General features: G+C 51.5%; 1 protein-coding gene across 11 annotated transcripts in view; it reads right to left on the bottom strand.

Annotated features, from left to right (window-relative positions):
• Positions 1 to 12,376, bottom strand: part of enah (ENAH actin regulator) — a 57,742-nt gene that overhangs the window by 39,561 nt on the left and 5,805 nt on the right. For 2 of the 11 annotated variants that reach the window (XM_078094052.1, XM_078094047.1), the window contains exon 1: positions 8,015 to 8,153. The exons of 3 other annotated variants lie outside the window; for them this stretch is intronic. Coding sequence is in view for 6 of the 8 variants with exons in the window: in XM_040160220.2 (XP_040016154.2) it covers positions 4,694 to 4,782 (89 nt within the window). In the remaining 2 variants the exon portion in view is untranslated. Of the gene's footprint in view, positions 1 to 4,693; positions 4,829 to 7,806; positions 8,154 to 12,376 lie in introns of those variants that run through there. 6 more of the 11 variants (XM_040160224.2, XM_040160223.2, XM_040160219.2 and 3 more) reach the window with 6 other exon arrangements.

The following is a 12,376-nucleotide window of genomic DNA, read 5'->3' on the forward strand; positions in this document are numbered from 1 at the left end:
AAATATGTGCTCTGATTGGCTTTGGGAAACATCTGAACCCCTGCGAGGTGAAGAAGAGAAGAAGCTCTCAGACCACGCAGGTGAACGCGTTCCTCTTGGATTGGAACGACGCGACAGCTGCTCGACAGTCGCGCACTCCCACGCCGGACCCCCCGTCGCCTCCCCTTTTTACCCACCCTGCTGCCTTTTTATAGGAACTGCAAAGCGAGCAGTCACCCTGGCAACCCTGCCGTTGATGTGCCCTGCAAAAGGCGGCGAGCGGGAGGCAGCACGTGGGGACGGGAGCAGCACACGAGTACCGGACCGGCCGCCATTCATTCATGGGGGTTGGCAGCTTTTTGCTTTGTGGTGTGCGTGATCTTCTCCAGCAGACGGTGGGAGAGAAGGGGACCAGCCTGGAGGCGTCATCGCAGCACAAACACCTGAGGTGTGACCACCAGTGGCTTTATATAACCGGCCACACTGGGACTGTGTGTGGGAGGCGTCCCGGGACGGGGTGGGCTCCTGCAGGACTCCACAGCACGCGGCGCAGGTCGCTCAGTGGGGGGCTCCACGGCGCCCGCCCTCCACAGGTGACTGCACCCAACCTACTGCAGGGAACGATCAATAGATGATCAATGGGAACCAGGAGAAAAAAAGACTCATTAGGCACAGCGACGTGTCTTCGCCCGACACCCCCCCTGGAAGTGGGTGACGAGGCTTTACAACAGTTCAGGTCTCATCAGTTGACCTCATGAACTGTGAATGATCAGCTGGATCCTTCCAATGTTGACGATTGATTGTACAACATGTGGAAATGACCTCTATGATTCTAAAGGAGGGTCTACAGTTCGGGGGGCTGCGGATCTCATCGCTGCTGTTTGCAGATGATGTGGTCCTGATGGCATCTTCCGTCTGTGACCTCCAACTCTCACTGGAGCGTTTGGCAGCCGAGTGTGAAGCGGTCGGGATGAGGATCAGCTCCTCTAAATCTGAGGTGGTTCTCAGCAGGAAGCCGATGCGTCGCCTCCTCTGGGTTTGCTCACTGCAGCTTCCCCCTCCTACCTTGTGGACTTGTCGTTGCCTTTTACACTAATTGTCCATCGCCAAAGCGCTGCCTTGTTCTTCCTACGGTCTGCTAACGCGGGTGATTACAGTGTGCTACAGGATTGCCGGGTAATTACCTGGACCATCGACCGGCCCGCTCGAGTGCCGATACACACAACTCATGGATTCAATTAGGCCTCAAGTCACGTACCGAAAGCATCAGCTGAGCGGAGAGGCTCCACGGCTGCTTCTCCCTCTCAATGCCTTTAGTCGCTGCCAGCATCATGTGATCACCCCCGCCCCCCACCTTAAAAAAGCCTGTCTGACCTTTAACTAAATGCAAGATGGCCCACTTTGTCAAAAGGGTCAATTGACTGCTGACAAGAAGTGGATTGGAGGAGAAGAGAGGTTATCAGTGAGGCCAAAGGGAACACGTGCTTCTTATTATTCATGCCCTGCCAATAAACCTGCAGATTCTATTCACGTCTAAGTGACTAAAGGGTTTATTGGGACTCAAGCAGTTGTAAACAGAGCAGAAAGACCAACCAAGATGGTTTGGATGGAATTCTGTTTGTTATAAAACTGTAGATTGAACGTCCTATATATTTGTACCAAATGTCCACAATAATTATAATTCCCTCCCCCACTGAAGACACTGTTGGTGTGTGTCCAGTGAGCACTGGTCCAAACAACTGCAACCCCCTCCAATGAGTGACCCCCCTTCCTTTGGGGATCATTCACCCATTCACACCCATCCACACACTGATGGCAGGAGAACCACACACAGTGACACCTGTCCATCAGTCACTACCATCCACACACTGTAGTCACAGCTACAGGAGCAATGTGGGGTTAAGTGTCTTGCCCAAGGACATGCGGGTTAGCAGAGCCTGGGATGGAACCCACAGCCCTCTGATTGGAGGACGACCTGCTCCCCACTGACCCACAGTCGCCGGGTGCATGTTAGCAAGTGTTGCTCACTGCACACACGGTGTTGGCGGGTCCCAGCGCGTTAACTGGGGGCCTGGCGCACGTTTATGAGACACGGGGACAGAGAACCATTGAGCAGCGGGACACGTGTGGACCGGGCCGAGCAGCGCTTCTGGTTTATCGCCATGGAGACCGCCAGTATCAGCTGGTTTTAAAGGCAGTGCGAACAAAACAGTGGATTGAGGCCAAATGGCCTTTGAGGGCTCATTAAATACCTGTGAAATTTAGTAGAGTTGCCAAATTAGTCACCCGTGAATGGGACGTCTGTCCCCTGTGGACAACCAAAGCGAGCCCTGTGGGAACCTTTGAGTGGAAAACGTTGCACTGCACAAAAGGACTTTTCCACGTCTCACTGGTGTGAATAATGACATCAATGAGGGCTGTATTCCAGCTTTTGGACTGGAAAATGTTCAAATTGAAAATAGCATAGACAATAATTACGGCTGGTCAATATTTCAATCTTTACAGAGAATATTAATTACAAATGTTGTAATTCAGAGAGCAGCTTTTCTACATTACAATGCCAGCTTATTGAGTTCTGTGACCCGAGGCCTCCACATACACACTGAGCGCACAATTATTAGGCAAGTGAGTATTTTGACCATATCATTATCTGTATGCATATTTCTCCAAGCGGTTTAAGCTGATTGGATTGAAGCACAGAATCAGGAGGTGAAGACCTTACATGAAGGGGCGATCATTATTAGGCAGCTTCTCTTCCTCTGATAAATTGGGCCAGAAAAGAGATCTAACGGATTGTAGAAGGTCAAATTGTAGAAGTCTTTCAGAGGGAAGTTGGGATGTGATCATAGAACCACCAAACGTTTTGTTCAAAAGGCTCGCAAGGAACGTGTGGAGACACGTTACCGGCCAAGGATTTGAGAAAAATCAAACATGAAGCTACCAGGAACCCATTTTCCTCCATTGCTGCCATATTCCAGAACTGCAAGTGGGAGCCCAGAACGAGGTGTTCAGTGCTCAGAGACCACCGCTGAACAGGACTGGGACCAGAACGATGTGTAGACAGATTGTCCCTCATGATGAGATGACTGGATCAGTACCGGGCACAGAGCTCCACAAGGTTAAGAAAGATGAGCTAGTTGGAAATAAACTCACAAACCTACTGCCAGTTTATAGAAGACTTTCTTTCAGCAGAAGGAAGACCGTGATCTTAATGCAAGACAATGCTCACATGCATTGAAATACTGCACTGCACGGCCTTCCTCACCGGACCGAGACCCCGTGGAGACCCTATGGAGACCCCGTAGAGACCCCGTGGAGACCCTATGGAGACCCCATGGAGACCCTATGGAGACCCCGTGGAGACCCTATGGAGACCCCGTGGAGACCCCATGGAGACCCCATGGAGACCCTATGGAGACCCCGTGGAGACCCTATGGAGACCCCGTGGAGACCCCGTGGAGACCCTATGGAGACCCTATGGAGACCCCGTGGAGACCCCATGGAGACCCCGTGGAGACCCCGTGGAGACCCTGTGGAGCCTCTTGAACAGGAGACATGCAGAGAGGTCCACCACTCTGGACGGTGTTTGGAGGCTGACCGACTCATGAAGGTCTGATCACGGTTATTGGAAAGAAGGAGGCTTTATTGGCCACGGATTCTTTTTATAATGTTAGAAATGTTTATTTGTACATTTTGAGTCGTTATTCTCCCTTAAACAGATGTTTTTCATCTAGTGGCATAATAATTATGCACAGACAGATATTCTCCTAAGAAAACCCAAACCTGTTTTACTCTTAAATAGTTTGTTATGTTGGATTGACCAAGCGCACTAGTTCAATAATAAAAAGAATCCTCAATACTACAATTTGCCTAATAACCGTACGTGGTCCCCACGTACACACACACACACACACACACACACACACACACACACACACACACACACACACACACACACACACACAATTAGTGGAAAGGCACAAATATTCATTTGTTCCACCCTGAAGTCCATTTGGCGGCGTGTCCCCCTCAGGAACGTTGAGACCATGAGTTCAAAACTTGCCGTGAAGCGAACACGCGACCTGCTGCTCTGAAAGACGATTGACGTGTTGGCAAAGTGTCTTCTTCTTAACGTTAAGTTACACGCTAGGAGGCGTGTGGGGGCCGACCCCACAGACCTGCACGCCAACACATTTAAATAGCTCTTGTCTAGTTGGGGCAGATCTATGGTCTCTGGTGGTATCGTCTCTTTTAGCGCGTGGAAACAGGGTTATAAATCACATTCTATCAACGGCACCATTGTTCTCCTTTTTGCATTTCATGTCAATTAAAAGTCCCAGTAGGGTGGAAGTAATCAAGTCCTCGCCTTTCTGCAACATTACTCCTCAAACCGCGGGGGAAGGGGTCCGTCTCAGAGGGTCTGCGCTCGCCAAGCACCCTGACAGCGGAGCAGGAAGTGAGCGGCGCCTTTGAAAGCGGGATGAATCGAGCAGCTGAAGGCGAGTACCAGAGACACGTTTAACGCGGGAGAGAGAAGTAATGAAACAGCTACTGTGAGTGACGGAGCGTCCACCAACCATCATGGAGGAAAACACCCACAACCAGCAAACAAGCCAACAGACCAACAGCACAAGTTCTTCACGTAAACCACCTCGCCGCCGTAGTCAACAAGGAACACAGAAGAAGAAGCCCCGCGGCGGCAGCAGCTACGTACCGGTGCATTTCCATTTTGGAGGCCAGCACGCATCTGTGATGGAGGATGAAGCTGGAGGCTTCGTGTGGACCAGGAGCCTGGATCTGCATGTCCCCCCCACGCCGCCCTCCCCTCCCAGCCTCCCCCTCCGGTCTCGCTTCTTCCCTTTGCCTCGGCAACCTGTGGCTTTCTGCCCCTCCCCCGTCCCGCTCACAGCCTCCCACCTCCCCTCCTCAGCGCCGGACCAGGGTGGGGTCCTCGCTCATGTCTGCCATGTCAGCGAGTCGGGCCGGCGAGCTGAACAGCCGTTCAGACAGTCAGCCAGCTGTGATTCTCCCATGGCGGCGCTAACACGCACACGCGGTTCAGTCCTGGCGACAGCCGGGGTATCCAGGCAACAGGCGCCGCGCAGCCCGCGCTCCTCTGGGCTGGTTTGGGGCGGTATGGTGCAGTCTGGCACGGCTCAGCTCGGGAGGGATGAAGCAGAAGGTGGAGGTGGTGGTGCTCCTCTATCGTTCCCTGGTTTCCCTGTGCTACACGCGTGTCCCACGCCTCGTCTGCCCCCCTCCCAGCTCTCCTCGCCCTGCCGGTTGGTTTTTTATACCTACGCGACTCCCCCGTCTCTAACTCGCCCGTACCCAACTGCTCGCTCTCGCTCGGCGATTAGGAGGAGTTTGTGATGTGTGGCGACGGCAGAACAGAGACACACCTGGAACATGCTAATGACCCTTTGACCCCGTGACCCTGTCCTATAGGAGCTTCCTCTGCGGCGTCAGTGACAAACAATCAACTAGTTGACACGTCTCTTTTTCCTGGTGCTCGACTTTAAATTGGGTTTCTGCCCTGAAGGCGACACACGATTCACGCCGGATGGAATCATTACGCATGTAATACACACACACACACACACACACACACACACAGACACACACACACACACACACACACACGCTGTTCCACACTCTGGAGGTCAGAACAACAAGGGCTCGAGGAGATGTGTGCCTTTGTTCAGCACATTAGCGCTGACAGTCAGTGACACACACACACACACACACACACACACACACACACACACACACACGTTATCAGATGGATGGTTATGAAGCAGCATGACTCTACGTTGGATGATATGCATGTGTTTCAGTATTCAACATTGTAGAGTTGTATTTCTGTGGCTAACTAGTTGTATTTATCCAAAGAAACCTCTGAATAAATAATACTCAATAATGCTGATATAATGTTGATATAATGTTGATATAATGCTGATATAATGTTGATGTAATGCTGATATAATGCTGATATAATGTTGATATAATGCTGATATAATGCTGATATAATGCTGATATAATGCTGATGTAATGTTGATGTAATGCTGATATAATGTTGATATAATGCTGATATAATGTTGATATAATGCTGATATAATGCTGATATAATGTTGATATAATGCTGATATAATGTTGATATAATGTTGATATAATGTTGATATAATGCTGATATAATGCTGATATAATGTTGATATAATGCTGATATAATGTTGATATAATGTTGATATAATGTTGATATAATGCTGATATAATGTTGATATAATGCTGATATAATGCTGATATAATGTTGATATAATGCTGATATAATGTTGATATAATGCTGATATAATGTTGATATAATGCTGATATAATGTTGATGTAATGCTGATATAATGTTGATATAATGCTGATATAATGTTGATATAATGCTGATATAATGCTGATATAATGTTGATATAATGTTGATGTAATGCTGATATAATGTTGATATAATGCTGATATAATGTTGATATAATGCTGATATAATGCTGATATAATGTTGATATAATGCTGATATAATGCTGATATAATGCTGATATAATGCTGATATAATGCTGATATAATGTCTCGGTGTGACGGTAAATAATAGAAGAGCATGATTTTGAAACCAGGAAAAGACCAATATATATATATATATATATATATATATATATATATATATATATATATATATATATATATATATATATATAGTATTTATATCCACTGTGGTCCTGAAGTGGACCTGCTAATGTCAGTGCTGAGCACACAGAGGGGGGGGGCTCTAACCCCCCAGGATCCATCGAGATGACCATCAGAACCGCAGGCGGGCTTGATTCGGGCCAGAGCGCAGTACTGGGAGCGCTCCATTTAGTCACTGCCCGCACGCAGAGCAGAGCAGAGGGGAGGAGCACACTCAAACAGCACGTCCTGAGGGTTCTCTTCATGGTTCATCTCACGTGGAGGAAAAGCGTCCTAGTCGACCCCAGCAAACTCACAGTAACATGCGCCTCAGGTGGCTTCTCCTCCCTCAGGCCATCTGATTACCTTGTGTCACATGACCACACCGCCCTCCCGCCGCGGACTGTTTGTCGTTATCAGCGGCGCTTAAATTGTGATATCGTGTGTATAATCTTCTAAAACAGCGCTTAAAAATCTCAGCGAATCAGCGGTGGCCAGTTAAAGGGACCACACACACACACACACACACACACACACACACACACACACACACACACACACACACACACACACACACACACACACACACACACACACACACACCAGTGGGCTGTTGACCTGTGACCCTTCTCTGGAGCCATGACGTCAGAGGAGGAGACGGCGGTGTCCCCGGCAGGGGGACGCTCTCAGAGGACTCTGTCTCTGCGGTTGCTGAGACACATTCACGCTCCAGTGGACACTGAGGGACACGAGCCAGCAGCGCCTCCACTGGTCGGACATACTGAGATGGAGAAAGTAACCAGCCACAGGGTGATGACACCACCACGGACCCCCACCCCCACCAACAGGTCCACAGAGAGCTTTCTGAGACGTGGTCCTCTGCTCTGACCGCATGTTTAATGCAGCGAGGCTGCAAATAATGAATGAAGACGAGGACGGCGAAGTGGCAAAGCTCGTTCTTCATCCGAGGGGTTGAACAGCAGTTCAAAAGGGGGGGGGGGGGCGCGAGGCGAGCTAATCCTCCTCCATAAGCCCCGTTCTTCAACCGTGGGACCCGCAGCCGGGAAGAAAGGGAAAGCCTTCAACCCTTTAGTCTCCTAAACCCACCGCCCCCCCTCGGACACTTACGAGTCTCGGGTCATCTCTGCTGAAACGTCCTCCTGCGCCTAAAAACAAGGGACGCGCCTGTTGATCGGGTCCTTGAGGCGTCCACTTCCTCCACAGACCGTGTGACGGGGGGCGGCGGGGGGGCAGCTGCGTGGCTGAGTCGACGCTCAGACGGACGGTGACAGAGGCTGGTGGGGTAACCCCTCCCCCCCCGATGAAGCTGACTCACCTCACTGGAGCCGGGACTAAATGTAGAACTGCTGGTGGAGTGTTGGGCGGTGGGAGGGGGACCGTCTCCCTGCCCTCTCCAAAGATAGACACCGGGCCGTCGGTCCTGGGTCACGTGGAGGCCGGTTACTGGCCATCGGGTCGCAGGAAGACCTCGTTTTTATCCACCACATAAGGCCTCCACCCCTTTTAGAACACGTGAAATACTCAGCGTGGGTCAAAGGTCGAGAGTATCCGGTGTCCCGTTGTCCGAGCCCGTCAGGTTCAGTATGTCCGCTCCTAAATAACCAGCTGTCAGCGAAGACCCGAATAGACACAGCACGTCCCTCATCCATCAGGCCGTACAGTTTAAGAAGATGGACCACAATGTGGCACAAGAAAAGGAGCCGCCTCGGATTGGCTCCGGTCAGAAGAGACCTTCATGCCTGATGGGTCTAAACCTTGACTTGGAATCCTTGTCCTGGTCATTAATACACTCAGAAGGTTTGAAGCAGGATCCACAGGGGTCAGCGTGCGAGTGGAGCAACGAGGCTCTTCTCCTGGAATCTGCATCGTCCGGTTCCAGCAGAAGGCTGCTGGACCAGTGAGACGGAGACCGACGGGCAGGGTAGTAAGAACCCCCCCCACTCTCTACGGAACGGGCCAATGGACTGACAGGATGAGTGTGAGCAGGGTAACCTGTGAATAGCTGGAACTGATTATTACAGATGTTTGGATTTAACTCAAAGCAGAACGTGAATTCATTTCCTCTAAATACTTCACAATAAAAGGCATTGTAAAGCTTTTATTGTGAAGCACAGGTTGAGTTTTAATCATTTTTAAATTACAGCTAAAAGTCAAGCAAGCAGAATAGTTACATCTCAGATTGTGTTAGTGGTGATTAATCCATCCGACAAACATATTGTTTGTGCGAATATGAACTAAATGCCGGAGCGTCACAGTACACGTCGCTGTGACGGCCCGACTGGTTCAACCTGCCCAGTGTGTGTGTGTGTGTGTGTGTGTGTGTGTGTGTACAGGAAACATAACAGCACAGATCCAACCAGCTCGGCGGCTGCAGACGTTGGCAGGGCAGCTAACGCTAACGCTAGCCGTGTTTGGTAGCAACGCTCCGTTGCAAATAAATTACTGCGCTTACATTTAGGAGCGAGACGGTACGGTTGCTGTATGGAAGTTATTATTTTTACATCGCACCGTGTTTGAGATGGATCAAAAGGTCAGTGAGGGCGAGGTGACTCGAGTCCACCCTGTTGGACAAAAAAATAAAATGCACCGAGGGAAAACAAGTTACCCGTTTACCTGTGCACCGGTAGCCCCATGGGCCCCCCATGGGCCCCCCTGTTTACCTGTGCACCGGTAGCCCCATGGTCCCCCCATGGGCCCCCCTGTTTACCTGTGCACCGGTAGCCCCATGGTCCCCCCATGGTCCCCCTGGTTACCTGTGCACAGGTAGCCCCATGGGCCCCCCTGTTTACCTGTGCACCGGTAGCCCCATGGGCCCCCCATGGGCCCCCCTGTTTACCTGTGCACCGGTAGCCCCATGGCCCCCCATGGGCCCCCCTGGTTACCTGTGCACAGGTAGCCCCATGGGCCCCCCTGGTTACCTGTGCACCGGTAGCCCCATGGCCCCCCATTCAGGCCTATTCGCGAGTAAATCAAAATGAGCAGCTGTGCTCCTACATTGTGTGCTGCCGTCTGTCATTTGTTACAAAGCGCCGCCATGGAGCGGTTGATGGTATCGGACGGCCAGTAGGACGATGCCAGGAGTCCAAACAGAAAGTGGGTCCACTCAGTGAGAGTGAACCAAGCCAGAGGACCAAGTGATCCATGTTGTTGATCATCAAGCTCACACCCAACTGGGTTCAAGTCAGTCGTACTGTATTTAAATCCCTGAGTGATCACGGCGTCCTGAAATGTGCCACATGCTTTGCTTTGGAATGATAGAATCCAACAGGAGACCGACTGACAAATGGCTCGATGAATTTAAAAAGGGTGGATTAAATGACACCTCCACCCGCGAACACCCGACAGCAGCACAGATGTGTCCTACACACAGGCTCAACACCGTGGCTTTGTTGTGCTGAAGGAACTGGGACCAGCAACGACGTCCCACACCGGAGGGAAACCTCACGGCAACGTATGTCTGATTGGATTTAGGACTTCACACCTTCTCCTTCCTCCACGCAGCCATGTTCTGCAAACAGGAGAGGTGCTGAGATCTCACACAGATCACAATTAACCGCATGATTAGCTTTAGACATTAAGAAAACATTACATTCTACCGTTACACGCCACACGCCTCCTTCAGCTCCAATTGCTGCTGATCTCCTGCTGTTTTTACGCTTTGTTCTATCGACTACATGATCCCTGGTTTCTATGATCCTGCACTAAATGATAAATGAGCGCCACCCAAAGACTATTTGACGGACGTTCAGAGTCTTGCAGCGGCATAAGAAGAGCGGCCGAAGGCCTCCATCGTGGGAGGAGGAGCCCCATGTTGCCCCACATACTACGTCAGTAGTTATTTAGTTTGGTCCCAAACGCACACAGAGAGATTCTTTTCTGAATGGAATTCTGACGGTTGGTGCAAGTGTGGAAAGCTGCTCCACCCACGGGCAACATATCTCCATCTCCACAGAAATATAATATATATAATATATGGACAGTCTGTAATTAATACACGTACACATATGTGTTGCGTTAAGTTACAATGATACAGCTTTATTGTCCCTGTGTGTATTTGTTTTTGTGCGAGTACTTGTGACTTTTCACACGGCTGAAGTGCGCTGCAGTAATGACACGTACAAAGGACGCGGTCCCTGTGAGACGGACGCCGTCCCTGTGAGACGGACGCGGTCCCTGTGAGATGGACGCGGTCCCTGTGAGACGGACGCCGTCCCTGTGAGACGGACGCGGTCCCTGTGAGAAGGACGCGGTCCCTGTGAGAAGGACGCTGTCCCTGTGAGACGGACGCGGTCCCTGTGAGATGGACGCGGTCCCTGTGAGATGGACGGCGTCCCTGTGAGACGGACGCGGTCCCTGTGAGAAGGACGCGGTCCCTGTGAGAAGGACGCGGTCCCTGTGAGAAGGACGCGGTCCCTGTGAGACGGACGCGGTCCCTGTGAGACGGACGCGGTCCCTGTGAGACGGACGCGGTCCCTGTGAGAAGGACGCGGTCCCTGTGAGATGGACGCCGTCCCTGTGAGACGGACGCGGTCCCTGTGAGAAGGACGCGGTCCCTGTGAGACGGACGCGGTCCCTGTGAGACGGACGCGGTCCCTGTGAGAAGGACGCGGTCCCTGTGAGATGGACGCCGTCCCTGTGAGACGGACGCGGTCCCTGTGAGAAGGACGCGGTCCCTGTGAGACGGACGCGGTCCCTGTGAGACGGACGCGGTCCCTCTGGTTGAAGGCCATTTCATGGTCTAGCACATCTCCAGTGCAGCAGGCTGAATTAGCGTGTGGTGCTAAGGATTGTTAGAATACATCAATAATTCATGGACGGCTGCTGAAGTGCCCACGAGCCAGAAGACCCTCGCCAGCAGCTCGCCAGCTGACGCCAGGGCTCACGTATCAGATGGCGTCAGAGGTCCAGTGTGCCGCATCGGGGTGAAGCTCAATGATTCCCCAATAACCATCGTCATGTTGACTACGCCCCCCCCCCCCCCCCCCCCTCTACCTCCGTATGCGACTGTCACAAGGAAACACAATCAGTGACCCCGAAAACGTCGTCGTCAGCTGAGGGAACCGAACTTACGTTGGTTTCCACAAACCGAAAAGCCTCCAAACAGCCTGTCGGTGCCCCGCTGGTCTCTGGTGTTTTCATGTAGCAGCAGAGTTACTTCTTGTGAGCTTTACCCAGCATGCAGTTCGGCTGGGTCATTTTTATGAATTAGTGTTATAAATAGTTCATGTGTTTTACCCTGTTAGTGTTGTGCGTTATTCATCGTTGGTATAAAGTTCTAACCATGAATCAACCTCGACACACGTAAGACGCGTAGCTCCGCCCGCTGGACGCTCCGCCCGCTGGACGCTCCGCCCGCTGGACGCTCCGCCCGCTGGACGCTCCGGGACGACGTGTGCAAATAAATCGCCGCCGCCGAAGAGCAACGTCAGTAGTTCCAGCGTGTGAAGCATACGGGAGGAAATGTTACACAGAAGCTGCATGCAGCATGAACGGCAGAGTTAAAGCAGCAGACGGGTCCCCTGCACGCACACGCACGCACACGCACACACGCACACGCACGCACACACACGCACACACACGCACACGCACGCACACACGCACACGCACGCACACGCACGCACACACACGAGAAGTAATTAGAAAACCTCCATTTTACACCTTTTGCTCTCCTGCTTTC

The sequence above is a fragment of the Gasterosteus aculeatus genome, chromosome 18, assembly GCF_964276395.1.
Source record: "Gasterosteus aculeatus chromosome 18, fGasAcu3.hap1.1, whole genome shotgun sequence".
In the NCBI taxonomy this organism is placed as follows: domain Eukaryota; kingdom Metazoa; phylum Chordata; class Actinopteri; order Perciformes; family Gasterosteidae; genus Gasterosteus; species Gasterosteus aculeatus.